This window comes from Mycteria americana, chromosome 2 (assembly GCF_035582795.1).
Source record: "Mycteria americana isolate JAX WOST 10 ecotype Jacksonville Zoo and Gardens chromosome 2, USCA_MyAme_1.0, whole genome shotgun sequence".
NCBI classification, from domain to species: domain Eukaryota; kingdom Metazoa; phylum Chordata; class Aves; order Ciconiiformes; family Ciconiidae; genus Mycteria; species Mycteria americana.
Genome location: NC_134366.1, coordinates 151,658,380 through 151,673,617, shown reverse-complemented (window position 1 = coordinate 151,673,617; position 15,238 = coordinate 151,658,380). Strand labels below are relative to the sequence as shown.

Sequence of the window (15,238 nt, the reverse complement as noted above, 5' to 3'; positions counted from 1 at the left end):
TATCTGAGATAGGGAGTTTCTATGGAAAATCAATGGGAATTAGTTCATAGCTGCCCTTAGAGATCCCTCTACATTTTTTTAAATAGTGTTTGCTACTTTTTGAATGAGTAATTAATTACAGGGATGGTCATGACTTCACTGTGACCACTGTCAGGAATCAAACACAGGTTAGCACCTAAATACACAAGTGTGTATTTGGATTTAATAAAGTAACCCAGCTTATGTCTTTTCTTTACTTGAGCAAGTCACAAGGAGGAGACTTGTTCACCCAGCAAGCTGGCATAGCTTACATGTTTGTTTCTTTCAGTGCCAAGTTCTCTCAGCAGTTTTGATCTGATTTACCTGGGTGATACTTTGAAACGCTTTCCCTGATAAATATTTGAAAGCATAAACTTCTGAGAAGTGTGGAGGAAAGGGAGAATGACAGATTAAAGTCTTGACTTAAAGTTCACCTCTCCAAATGGCTCTTCAGTAATGAGCAGAGGAGGGAGATGCCAGCAGGGATGGAGAGGACCAATTTATGTTTTCCTCCCATTTGTCCTCCTGTGCAGATATCTTCCTGTGCTGGCCTTCTGCTAGATTATTATTTTCTCAAAATTCTAATAATTTGAAACCTACTTCTAGTCTTTTTGCTTTCTCTTGTCTAGAATTTTACTGGTATCACCTTTTTTAGAACTTATTCTCCATCCTGTCTAGCTATTCATGTTTTCTACAAGATGCTTTTTGGGATAGATCATGGCTTTGACTATATTTATGAAACATTCTGTAGGTCTGCAGTTCTGCTAAGATAAATAATCATAAAAATGAAAATAAGAGAAGAGCATGGAAAGAGAAAAATGTGGGAAAGGAGGAAAATGAGCTTAATCTTTATATCTCGGCTTCACCAGCTGGTGAAATTTAAACTGGCAATATAAAATCAGGACTGAAACGCACACACACAAAATATTTGATCTAAATGTGTCTTGTTAACTAAGATAATGCGAAAGTGATAACGACTGCTAGTAGATTCTCCAGGAGAGAGCATAGTGTGTATTTCCTAATGAGGTTAATCCAAAATGCAGTCTTTGAAGCACACTGCAAAGAGAGCAAAGACCTAAGAGTTTTATACCAAAATATACCAGATGACAAAAGGAGAGAAAAAGGACTGTTGTGTTTTTATTGACTCTTTTCCAAACTTCGGTTCTATCTATCTAAGCTGACTTGTGGCTTCCTCTTCTAATTTTAAAAAAGACACGTTTGTCATGTTTCTGTTGTTGTTTTTGCTTCAAAAATTACAAGCAACTATGGAAGTTTAGGAGAATGTTATACACCAAAGACTATGTCTAAACCTACATCAGAAAGAAAAAGGGGCAGGGGGAAAAGGAGTAGAATGAACACTAGCTTAAACATTTGAAATATTATTAAGTAGTTTGGTTATGAGACAATGCAGTCTCATATACGATGCAGTGCAATTCTTCTACCTGTTGGAAAGGTTTCAGTTTACATTTTATGGGCTTTCTTGTTATGTCTTTCTCTTACACATACATTAGGTATACCTATTTGAGATATTTCATAATCACAATAGAACATGTCCTGATACATGGCACTAAGAAATCATGTGTTTACGTGTATGCCATTCAGTGTTAACATACTGTTTGTCATGTCTTATTGAATAGAATTTGCATACAGAGAACTTAAGGGTAGTTAATACTTCATCAGAATACTGACCATACTATTTAAATTGTCTATAGCTCATGTAAGTTTGAATCTTTATATTTTATTCTTTGCTTCTGTTGAATATGCTTTTCATATATATCAAACTTTTGGCTGAAATGTGTATCTTGGCTATGATATTATTCAGCTTCTCTCTCAGGTCTTTGCAAATACTGTTCTTCCCTTAAGTGAAAAAACCCCACAAAACATTGCACCCTAAAAAGCTAATCAGTCAGCTAACAACATTACACTAAGACAATTAGAAGAGACGTTATTCTGACATTTAGTAATTAGAACAGTGATTGTGGTATTTGGACAGGCACACCCAGGAGTGGGAATGTACATCTGGAGTAGAGGGTGCAAAATAACATGTATTTCTAGGAGATGAAGCCATTTTCCCTGCCTCTATGATATTTGATTTGCTGCTTGTTCATTTTTGACAGTCAGTTCCTGGACTTTAAGCTGTAGTCCCTGAGCGTGTGCATTTGTTCTGTTTTTAATTGATCACAGATTCCACCAAAGTCATGTATGAATTAAAATAAAACTTTTTTTTGCAGCTGAAGAGTATGACTGGAGATACTATACTGTTCTGTGCAAGGCAGCACAAATGATAGAGTTTGCTGGGAACGGGAAGCTCTTGGTGCATTTTGGGCACTTTGTGAGTGCAGCTGATGGATTAGGCTTCTCAAAGGAGCCCTTCATGTAACTTCCATACATGACATCTTGTACAACTGATCCCGTTGGGATTTAAGCCAAGCTACTGAAATCAGTGCTGTTCTGGAAATAAGCAGCAATAAGACCTTTGAGGGAACTTTCATGCCAAAAAACCTGAAGGTGCCTGAAGAATTCATGCAGTTCTAGGATCAGATACTCGCTAGCGAGGATGTTGTCAGATCCCAGTTGTGGAACACCTAAAGTCCACTGAAATCCTCATATAGGGGCCTGAATTCCTTCTTTGTACACAGTTTTCGCTGACCATACCAGAAACGTGACTTTTTCTTGTATCTTGGAATACCCCCTCAAGCCAAGGAAGAAACTAACATTCTGGGAGTGGACTGTATTCTATGTCTCTTAGTGTCTTTTCTCCTTCCACCTAGGCTATTTATAAACTTTTCCCTAACAGGAATAAAATGCAGCTGCCTTTGGATTTCTGCTAGGTCTGGGCCCTGGTAGCAGGAGGAAGCAGGGAAGGCTGTTACCAAGGTTGCAGGTTGTGTTTCTGGCACATCACAATGGAGCCATTTGTCCCTGTTAGGAAACAGCCCAGGTTTCATCTCAGCCTTAGCAACATGAAGCTCCTCACCTTTTCTTACTTGGCTGCAGTGGAAGTTCTCTACCATAGATAGGACTGACTTTGTTACTTGGGATTGAGCCTTACAGCCCTCTTAACGGATGCAGAATTATTTGATACATGATGTAAATCTGTTGGTCATTAGTAATATGGTGTGAGATTTTTTTAAGGCAAAATCCGACATGGCCGAAGGGTTTTGTTAACATAAGAGAAGGTAGAATATAATTTTGGACTAAGAACTGCCTAGGTCTTTTGAGGAAAGAGTGTTTGATTTCATTTCATTTCTTGCCGCAAGTATCCTCAAATTCCTAGTTCACAGGCCTCTCTTCTGGGACCATATCATCAGTGTGCCTGATGTCTGAGTCTGCTTGAGGGAGCTTTGCATGAGCAGCAGAAGTATTCGCTTAGTGCTCAGCTCATCCCGTGCATTGTTTGCAGTGCCATAGCAACCCCGCTTGCTGTGAGCCACGCAGCAGAGCTAGCCTGCCCTGGTGCAGACCAGCAGTCCCCAGCCAGGCCCAGGGACTCCTCAGCTTCTACTTCTGGTCTGCAGTCAAGGATTTCACCTTTGCAAATGAGGATGTATGCTTGCAGGTGTGGGTGCCGGCCCTTATGTATATAGATCCAGGATGCAGCTGAAAAGGCTTACCACTGGTATGTAGTGCTTTCCACGCAGGGTGATGATCTGACTCTGTGTCAGACAGGGGTCTGACCCCAGGGTGATTGCCTCAGGTACAGAGACAGTGATACAAAAGAGGGAGATTTTGAACTGCTAGGTTTAAACTTGCCTAGCAAAATTCATCAATCTGAAGAGAGAACTTTACTCCCTTCAAATGGCATCACAAAAGATGGAATATTCTCCCAGAATGAATGAGATTTGGTTATCTGGGAATACCCACAATTACATTTTTCTGAATTTTATCATATGATTCGTAGTATTTGCTGTTCAAGGCTCCTAGAGTCTCTCACAAATCTGTATTTTCATAAAAACCAGCAAGCTTCTAGCAATCAATTTTGCAGAGGAAAGCTGAAAAGATGTTAACTGATATGTATGAGAATAATCTAGTTAAATAATACTTTCATTATATTTAAATCATTCTTGTGATATTCAACCTTTTTATGCATGGGTCAACATTACTGCATGTTCTTAGAGTTTATTTTGTTTCCTCAGGCTAAGTTATTTTACTTCAGAATAACCAGGAAGGTTGTCATGCCTCACTACTTTTTGTTTCTGTTCAGTAATCGTAGTTGAACAAGCTTGATTGTGTTGCTTGGATAACATATGATATTTTATTTTTGTGTTTCAGAGCCTCCACGTATAACAGAAGAAGTGTTTGTAAGTATGCTTTATAAGGCTTGATCATTCATTTTGTCATGCAACTGTAGAGAAAAAAAGGCAAAAAAACTTTTTGGAAACTATTGTCTGGTTTCTCATTTCTTTCCTTGGTCTAAGTATGGTGTACTGAGTAATTTCTTACAATTTTCTCAGACAAAAAAATACTCAGTTTGAAAATAATTAGAAAAAAAAAACAATCAGGAAACTCTGGAGAATAAGGATGGAAATGGAAAGGAAAGTGAAATAGGATGAAGGAAGGAAGGAAACAATCAACTGAAAGGTTCAATATGACAGGTTTAACAATCTTCTCCTTACTTTACCTTTTCTGCCCTTTGTTCTTAGCTCATTGTAGGTTTCCCTGATGTTTGTCCTCTTATTTGAAAGGTATATATGTTTACCTGTTACCTCATATGAAATGACACCTTAAATCTTGCAGCTTAGGTAATGTTTGTCTCTTCCCCATTTTGGATGCCTTTGTAACTATGTATTTTAAAGTATAAATGTATTGCTATTCCTTTGGGGAGCCTCTAGATACTAATATATTATCATAAACAGAATCAAGACTGAATTCAGGTAGAGAAAAATGATATATATAGAGCAGATATTTAGCATATATAAACATGTAGATGACAACAAACATATATATATATATATATGAAAACATCTCTCAACTGCACATTTACATTGCATTAAACCTTGATTCTGCAGGCTACTTAATGTGGCTAGACATGTCGGACTCCAGGTGAACTACACACAAGGACATGAAACTGTCAGAGTTCTATGCAGGATTGGGGTTTTGTACTAACTTTAACTTTTGACATTTAAAGATGCCATTTATTATATATTTTTCAAGAGTGTAGAGGTATTTATCATTTTAGTGGGTGCTGCAATGTGAAATGCAAACCTTTCAAGATGGTGCCACTTTTACCCACATTCAGCTTCTCCTTTGGTGTCTAATAATAGTTCTGTGTTTCTGTACTTTTTCATGATGGCAGTAATAGAGAAAGCTATCAAATACTATAGGTAGAAAATCATTAGGTTTGTTTCCATAAAGTACCTAAGAAATGGTTGTATACCGTTGCCAAAATGATTTTAAAATTCCTTTCAATGTTAAAAGAGTAATAGAAATCAGGCCCAGGATATTCCTATTTGTACACAAATTGCATGAAGACAAAACTGCAGTTTTGGACCAATTTTTAGCACACCTTGACCTCCAGTTGCACTTGTAAGGCAGCTTTTTCTAGTCATAATTTGGACTGTGCAGCAGGAAAGATGGCATGGGAAGAAATGAAACACAATGCTTCCTAACAGAAAAATCTAAGCTATAGTATTGTATATGCAACTCCATAACCTATAATGTGCAAATATGAAAGTGCAACTATGCTTTCAAATGAAAATAAGACTGACCACAAAAAAACCTCCAAAAACCAGAGGAAAGTATATTGTGTATACATGCAGTAAGATCAGTATGTAGTAAAGCTTGCATTAATAAGATAATAAACATTTGATTGATCAATCAACCACTGCATTTACATTTCTTGCTGTTATATGGGACTACAGAGAATTATATCTTTGGCACATTAAAAACACGTTACCTGCATATTCTAAAAGAGCTTATACTTCAGCCAGTAATAAATGAATTGTTTCGAATAAGTCCTTTGAAACAATAAAATATTTACACGGGGTATTATCATAACTAGCCATCTTCAGATTCATCCTTATCAGTGTCAAATCTAATTGTGCATTACCCAAACCAAACATGAGGCAGACTGCAACTTGTTTCTAATTAATTTTTTTGTTAATTGTGTTATCACTTGCTGAATAGAGATTTCTGCATCTGATTGCCTAGTGACGTTAGCGAGAGATTTTCTATTGACATAAAATGCTTTGGGTTAGACACTTCAGTAAATTATCCTATTTAATCAGTGCCTAACATCTCTACATCCATAGTACTGCAACTGCATTGGACCATGGGCCTGTGATCCAAATAGAGCACGATCTCTGTAATGCAGAAAGCCTTGTTTTCAGTGTTGTTAGCATTTTCCAGGAATGACCATGAGCTAACCTGCCTGTCCTGTATCAGTCACAGCAGCAACCACAAGTGCTAAGGAATAAATGTTGGCAGACTAAGGCCGGACAAACATCATCAAGATCTTGTCATGCAGCATACAAGGGCCTTCCTGAGTTCATATTGAAGTAGATTAGCTCAAGATTTCTTCCTTACCTAAGTACAAGCTGTCTCTATTTAGACACTGTGGAGTTTGGATCAAGATACTGCCTGCCTACAAGTGATACCACGTACACTGTGCATAACCTCTCTTTACCACTATTAATGACTAGCACATTTCAATGCTATGAACTTAAGAAAAAAAAGATTTGTGTCACAAGACCTTTGCTGATATTGGCAAATACATTTGATTTAGGTGTATTCTCCTTGCATTGCAAGGCAGAAATTATAGAATATTCAAGAAACTGAAACTATTAAAAACTGTTCAGGAATCTTCGTTATACTGAAGACAGATTTCTGAAGACCAATGGAATAATGTTCTACTTTTACCTTCTGTTCAATTGAAATGGGCGTGGTGGTGGTATTGCATGCATTAGAAGTCAGCTTGGGATCCATACTTATTGATTTGTCAACAGCAAAAAAATTTAATTTCTATTCTACAGTTTTTGAGTCTTGTTAGAAGGATTTAAAATGCAGGGGTCAGAAAGGGTACAAAATGACCTGCAGATGCAGCCTTCATTTCTGATGAAGTCAACAGGAAGCCTCCCAGTTCTGTGATTCCAAGTATGGCATATACTGCTTGCTTGGTGAGCCAAAATATAGATCAGTGAACTCCCTTTTATTCCCCAAACATCCCCCAAAATGTCCCCAAGCAGCAGTGTGGGAGCAGAAGCAGGCTCTGGTGAGCTTTTATACTCCCCTCCTTCCGAGATGCGAGAGAGAAAGGTATAATGTAGGGAATTTTTAGACTGTTAGCTTATGCACATTTTTTCAAAAGTAAAGATGCAGATTTCCAGCATTTAGAAGTTATTTGGCTTATGAAGGCTTTATCTGTAATCTCTTGGCAAAGGATTTACCTTCACGTGTGTTTTTTAAATTGCTAAGGACCTCAGCGGTGTGCAATGGCTAGAATATAACAATGATGCAAGGATTATATTCTCAAAAGTGGGAAATAACATTTTGCAAAAGTTTGCATGTCATAGCTCATGGAAAAATCATTGTTTGAGGCAACAGTGCATTCAAACCATGTTAGTGCAGATTAGTACAAGCCTTGCTTTGTGGTTTTGTCTCTCTGTAGGAAGAATGCTTAGCTACAGATGATATGCTTGTGGACTACTTTAATGAATTTTTGAGTCTTCCGGTAAGTACCTTACAGAAATCCCTTGCAAAATACAAGAAACACCTTACTAAGATTAGTAGTAAGGTCATCCAGCTTAGAACATTTTGCATTTTGCCACTAGGAATTTAAATGGCTTTTACAATATGTCTGTATTTTAATGGTAGCAACTCTTATTGCTCAATGTTATTATCTGTCAGGAAAAATAACACAGTATCTGGACTTCTGGAGACAGATTTTCTCTTGCAAATTTACGTATTTAAATCACAGTGCACCAAAATAATACGAATAGGAAATGAAAAAGAGATGTAAATACTTATTTAAAAAGCATAAGGAGTCCACTTTTATTCCAGTATCACGACATGCTGACATAACAAGTGTTTGTCCTTTTACATTCTTCTGGCCATGTGCTCAGTGATTAATAATCACTTTTCCTCAGGAACCAACTCTGTTTCTCTTCATGGCTGTGAACACCTCAGAGTTGGCACTCCCCTGTTCTTCCCCTCCCATCTGCAGCTAGAAGGATGCAGCCTTACACTGTATTCTGTGTGCTGATCCAGTTGCAGTTAGACCACCATACCCGATGCCCTGTACTTAACCAGTTGCCCTATATTTTGCCCCTTTTCCCCATCAACTACCCTGCTTCCCCACACTCTTATGGGAGTCGCATGTACTGTCCTGCTCCCTCAATGCAGCAACTTCACCCAACTTCATCTTAGTAGTCTCAGCCCTGACTATCCCCACACCTCACACTCATACTCTCCTGCAAGGTGGCACAGACCTTTCCACAGTGTCACTCATGGCTCCCGTGGGGTCTCCCAGCTGATCTACCCCAGAGCTGGCCCACAGCCTGTCCCCCTCCTAAAGCACTGCAGCCCAACAGGCTGCACTATGAGAACATATACCCATTTCTGCAACTTGTTTGGTAGGAACCACCACCACCAGCAGAAGGGGCAGAATATTTCTTGATGCTCCTTGGACCTAAGACTATGGTTGCAGCCACTATTGGAATAAATTCAGTTATGATTCAGGCTTACCAAACTGAACTAGACTTAGATGTACTCTCTAAACCACATCACAGATTTGTCTAAAAGTACATGTAATGGGAGCTCTAGAACTAAGGATGGTAGGATGTGGTCCCCTATGCCAATTTTTGACCTTAAAATAGAATCTGGAGGTATTAGAACAACTCTGTATCAGAGGGTGGGTTCTGTGCACAGCAGTGATACTGACTTCTCTCAGGAGCTCAGCCTTTACATGCTGTCACCACACTGCAAGATTCCTAAGAATAATTTTGACAAAGCTAGGGAGACACAGATGGAAGAAAATGTGTGGTGAAAGGGCTGGGGTTTTTTCTTTCTGCCCCTCCTCCCCCCCCCCCCCCGCAGCTGCTTTAGGATATCTGCCTAAATCCAAGCCTAACTATGTAGCTTTTAAACCCAGGCCTCTTTCCATGTGCCAGATTGTTCTTAGCACAGGACTACCATCCTCCACGCCTTTGCTGCTTATTTGGAAACTATGCTTCAAGTTTTCCCCAAATCACAGAGGATGGAGCGGGTAAGAAGTTCAGCCTGCTTAGTCTCTGGGTCTCCTTGGACATGCAGAGATTTCAGGACATCTATTAGAGGCCAAAATTCTCCTTGGCCTCAGAGGGCTCCTCAGCCTGCAGTCCTGGCACAGCTCAGCAGCTCTGAACCGCAGTGATTGTCCAGGCACTCCTGACTGCTCTGGAAGCCCACAGAAAAGAGTTCACAGACACTCCTGAGTAAACACTGTTTTACGCTGGTAATCTTGGTAGGTTTCTAAGATGACACATGGTCTCTCTTCTATATATTTACATATCTTCATGAAAACAGATGCTCTATTAGCTATTCTTATCTGTAATGTCATAATTGGTTTTATTTTTTCTTTGACCTTTTCCTGAGGATTTACCCTCTTCAGGATTAAGTTCTATTAATGCCTTGAGTTCTGTGGTTTGAATACCTTATGTTCCCCATTTCCCTCTCCTTCTCAGGCGGCTTCTACTAAAACACCGCATTGAAATTTCCATTGCTTTATTCTTGTTGTGCTTATATGCTGTTGCCTGGGAACAGTATTACCCAGGTGTGCTAGTAGTTAGGCAACAAGTTAAACTGAAAATATTGTGTGACTTGATACAAGAAATCAGGGATACCATATGCTTATTTTAAGAGACTGCCTCTGCGTTGATTTATAATGCACCACTAGTGTATGGAAAATTGTATCACTGGGGACTTGCTATAGCAGCAGCAGAGGGTTTTTTTTGCTTTGATTTACAGCATATCCTTTAAGTGATCCTGTTGTTATAATAATATTCAGGACAATCTGACATGAATATCTAGGTACTCCAAAGATCTACGTACTGTAATGAAGAATAGTTTGTAAGGAAAATATTTCTGAAAGATAAAATAATACAAAAAACCCCATGAGGGCACTTGTTGCCAGTAGTACAGTGATTTCACAGTAGCAGAAACCAATTACATGACATACAAATGAGTAACACCTTCCTTAGTAACTAATCTAAAATGAAAGATTTAAGAGAAACCTTGGCCTGGATACATTTCCATTTCTAGCTAGTCAGGCATCCCTAGAATTCGAATCTTTGATCCATGTATTTAAAACATCCAAGAATATGTCTAGCCAGGAATGAAAATTCAGAAGTCAGAAATTGCCATCCAGCTCAGCATTGGAGGCCTCAGTAAGAAAGTGCAGTAATGTCAACTTGTTTCTCTTGTGCTCTACAAGCTGCCTGCTACTCGTTCCACCCCAAGTCCATGCTGGGGCCTTACCCCTCATTTTCTAGTTACCAGTGATCCTGATGAAGACACACTCTTCCTCTTTGCAACCTCTAAGAGTTGCACTAGAGACAAAAGATCTAACTGCGCCTCAGTTGAAGCATATTCAGGAAATGGCACTCTTGGTGGCAAGTCCCTGGCTGGGGGTTTCCCTTGCAGCAGAAAGATACCAAGTGACCACAGATTTATCAACTTTGGATTTGAAGACTACTTCTTTTGAAAGTCATTCTCACTATAAAAGCTCTCTGCTCATTTAAAAAAAAAAAAAAAAGAGAATGAACATCCTTTTTATCACATTAAACACATTCGCCTTTCCTTGCTTAGGAGCACAGAGATGTATTAATAGTGCCACACAGAAAGAAGAGGGCAGCATACTGTAGGTAGATTGCTTGATATAATTTTCATGCTAGTAGGAACTATTGTGGTGTGATTAAAAAAAATTATGCTAAATGGTCTATGAAGACAGATATAGGCCAGTATGCAGCTAACAGTTTTAACTTAAACGTGAGTCTGCTGAGTAGTCTGCGATCCAGGATTTGATGTAGGTGATGGTTCCAAAAACAATTAAAGCACAAGTAATGAAGTTTGAGTTAACTGGTCTTTCTGAAAACAGAATGGTCCTGAAAACCTGGTGCTGTCAAGGGTAAAAACAAGCCTGCTATATGAGTAGCAGATGACGGAAAGGGCAGAAGGCAAAAAGCAATCCACTGCGCCGCACAGTTCAGGCCCTTGTCTATTTTGAAGATGGTTCTGAATAATTCAGTGCATCAATGCATCAATTCAAGGCACCAATCCATGCTCATTAGTTTCGTCTTGTCTTTTACAGGTGTGTGTGAGGAGGCTGCAGGTGCCAATTAACAACCTCCCTTAAAAAGGCTTTTACATCAGTAAGGCCCTACATGTATGTTATGTTGAGCCTTACCCAGGACTAAAACTTGTTTGCTATCTTTGATATTCAAGGAAGCAAAAGAAGCTCTCCTGACTTCTTTCTTATTGATAGTAGGTTTACTCAAAATCCTGTTCTCTTCTCTCTTAATTAGATTGTGGTATGTGATTGTGACTTGTGCCTTACTCATCAATGGAAGGGAAATCCTGGACTTACTAAAGTCAGTGGGAAATTTGCCACTGACCATGTGCAGTACAAATTTTCCAGGCACTTCCTAGAGCTGCTCAAATTCTCTTCTGGTCTGGCCTCTCACTGACATTTATTTATGATACACACATACCCGTCTTAAGGAAGTTTTGGCAAAGCTCCTGGATGAGGTCTCTATTCATTCCCACCCTTTCAGGGCCTTAACCTAAGAGGCGGCCAAGCAGTGGTCATTTTGTTTCTCTTGGGATCAAACTACATTACTCGGGGTGGGATGTAGTGAGCATATTTACACATTTGTTAAGTGTATCTGAAGTTAAGTATATCTGAAAACTGTTAAGGCAGAGAACAGTGAGATTTATATGTCTGATATCCTGGCAACATGGTGATGGATGCTGTTTTGGTTTCTGTTTTGGGAGGTGTGAGAGAAATTTGTCTTCCCTTCAGTTAAGTGTATAACTTCAGGTTTCAGAATTATGTATTCTATTTATTCTTCAGCTGAAACCATATTCAATGTGCATTTGACAGCTAAGAATCTCTTTGCTGTAAAAAATGTACATGCAAGTTTTTGTTTATTTAATAGTATGGCTGTACCACAGTCTGAAAATAGCTTTTTGTTGTTTGCTTGGAGAATTTTTCTGAAGCTGAGATGACTATACTGAGTTAGATTGGTCATATTGGGTTCAAGGGGAGAATTTCCTGTGAGTGAAACAGTTTGCAAAGTCTGTAGATTTCTTATTTGTTGGTATTCTCAACTCCTTGTTGATCCTATTTATTGTGCTAAATTGATAATGTATGAATCCCAAGCTCCAATGCTCCTGCCAAACCTGATTTATTTTTTCTTAACATCTTGAGGTATAATTTGGCTCTGGAGTTTTCCCTCTCTATCTTCAAAGGATCAAAAATTGGCCCAAACTAGAGCGAGAATGTAGGGAAGAATGCACTGATAGTCTTAATCTTTCATTAGTGTATTTTACTTGTCTGTAAAAAGCCAAAGCACTTGCCAAATGTGGGGTAAGAAAGAAATTTCTTAGTATATTACATTGGCACAGATAATTTTTTCCCCTTCCTTTATAGTGTAGGCTATCACCCACTCCTTAACATAGGCATCTTCACTGAAGAGATTCCTTGTTATTGCAATGACCTAGAATATTGGTGGTGCCATAAACCTCTCTCATTATTGTCCTGTGAAACATTGTAGGATTTTATGGCACTTGGTTTCTGTGGGAAAGGTTTTAAATTCGCTACAGGGTATTGAGTAGGGTTTTTTTTGTGGCTTGTAATGTGTGGGAATGGTTAGATTGTGTGTTTTGCTCCAGAGTTTTTCACATACTGAGAAGGAAATGAATTGACTGATCCTTTGTCCTGTACTGTAACTGGGAAAATGTTTCCTACAAGAAATCAGGTTAATTTTTTTGTGTGTGTTCCCATTTGATTTTTGTCATAACATTATCACTTTTATTTTTTTGGGGGGGATGAGTTAAGATGGTCAGGACTTACCTCTTCTTTTATTATGCTTATAAAAATATTCTGATTTATCATTCTAGTTTTCTTAAGCAAGCAAGAGAAATACGCTTCCCCAGAAAGGCTAATGCTTTTATACAATACTTTGATGAGATGCTCTATCTGGTAGAATTTGGGATCTGTACAGAATCATAGATCAGTCATGCTGGAAGGGGCTTTGGGCAGGTCTGCAGTCCAGTCTCCTGCCCAAAGCAGGGTCAATGCTTTAGTGTTGACACCAGTTTGCCTGGCACTTTCTCTAGTTGGTCTTGAAAATCTCCAACAACTGATTCCATTGTTGCTTTGGACAGTCTGTTCCAACACTAATTGTCCCACAAGTACCTTTTTTCTTATAAACAGTTGAAAACTCTACTGTTTCAGTGTATGATCATGGTCTCTTGTCGTCCTACCAGGCACCTCTGTGAAAAGCCTGGTTGTATCTTCTTAGTAACCTCCTTGTAAGTGCTGTAAGACTGCTGTTAGGTCCTCCCAGAGCTGTCTCTTCTTCAGGCTAAACAAGCCCTGTTCCCTCAGCCTCTCCTCACAGGCAAGTGATCCAGCCTTCGACCATCTCAGTGGTTGTCTGCTCAACTTACTCAAATTTATGAACATCCTTCTTGTACTGGGGACCCAAAACTGGATGCAGTATTCCAGATGTAGTCTTACTAGTGTCGAGTAAAGGGGATCTACTGGCTACTCTCTAACTGATACAAGAAGTATGCATGCCTTTTGATGTTCCTGGGGATAGGTAACTACACCTTGGTCCAAAACCCAAAAGTTTGGACTAGAACCACCTTTTTCAGTCAAGTATGTAGTGTATGAAGTCTTAATCTTCTTATCCCATGAGTGTATGTTCTTTTGTTTCATTAATATATTGTCTTATAAATGATTTGTGGTCAGACTCCCAAAATAGCAGTACACTTTACATTTTAAAAATTGTCACTTGCATCTTTCACTACATTAAAGTTGCCATGTGTTTTCTGTTCAGTTAATTAGAATGTGTATTGAAAAACCTAGATCTAGAATAAGTTACAAAGGATTAAGTAAAAGTAGATGCGTGTGATAAACTAATGTTGTCTTTGCTTAGTTTTTAAGTTGATTAACATGGAACTAAAGTAATCTGGTCAGGTCTAGTCACGTAGCCCTGCATTATGGAATTTGCACTGTTTGCTTTTTTCTGCAAGCAAGAGCATTTCAAATCCTGAGAGACTGAAGCACCTTGTTTCTTAGTGTACTTTCTTCAGTTTCCTTTTTAAGAACTTGAAGAAATAAATAAGGAAGAATACATTTGGAGGTTATTAAGGTTGCACAGTTAGTCACTTAAAAGCTGGTAGCAGCCCAAATTAGGTTTGAAAGTAAATGAAATGTACACATAGCAAATTGGGAGGAGGTCTGAATGAAGTACAGGGAAATCTACTATGCATAAAAGCCTCTTTAAAATGCTGTTCAGTATGCCTGGAGAAAAAACACTAAAACCTGCAGAGTACCCTGGAGAAAATTAATGCCAAAAGAGGCACAAGGTGTCAGAGAACAAAACCCAAGCCATGATTTCAACTGAAGTTACCTAACTAAACAGACTAATGCAATTCAATGCATGGCTCTGAGCAGTGACAGTCTGATGTCATAGGCACTAATCACACACTTCAAGCTCTCACATGCTACGTGCTTTGCCAACCTCAGCCTCCACAGTGAGACATTATGGGATAAGTAGAGAATGTTGTAATCACATGTTGCAGCCACATGGTTCGATCTTGGGCATTGCTCTACAAGACATTAATCAACAAGGGGGCTTCAAACAGAAGCAACAAAATAGCTGACACTGACATGGTTACTTTGGACTTATATAGGTGTGAAGAAGAATAAAACAGGTCTGTAATATATTTCTATATTATATGTAGCATGTATTCGGCATATGTAGTGTGTATATGAGTTATGTCTATGTACGTATATACACGATATATGAAAAAGTTCAAGGAAATGAAAAATACAGTGCTTGAAAAAATAAAATAATCTTATTAAGTGCAGGGGAACGACAACTGTACAAACATCAGGTGGGATCCTGCCTGGAACAAAGCCAAAAAGAATTTTGGCACTGGGTCTGGATAGGGCCAGGATTTTCGTCAGTTCTTAAATACAACATGCCTTCTTGTCCTCCAGCTCAGTGCACAG

General features: G+C 38.8%; 1 protein-coding gene across 1 annotated transcript in view; it reads left to right on the top strand.

Moving 5' to 3' along the window:
* The first annotated feature begins 3,612 nt into the window (after positions 1-3,612).
* Positions 3,613-15,238, top strand: part of RGS22 (regulator of G protein signaling 22) — a 59,967-nt gene continuing 48,341 nt past the window's right edge. The window contains exons 1-3 of the mRNA XM_075495470.1: positions 3,613-3,637; positions 4,291-4,319; positions 7,625-7,687. Of these exons, the coding sequence (XP_075351585.1) occupies positions 3,613-3,637; positions 4,291-4,319; positions 7,625-7,687 (117 nt within the window). The remainder of the gene's footprint in view (positions 3,638-4,290; positions 4,320-7,624; positions 7,688-15,238) is intronic.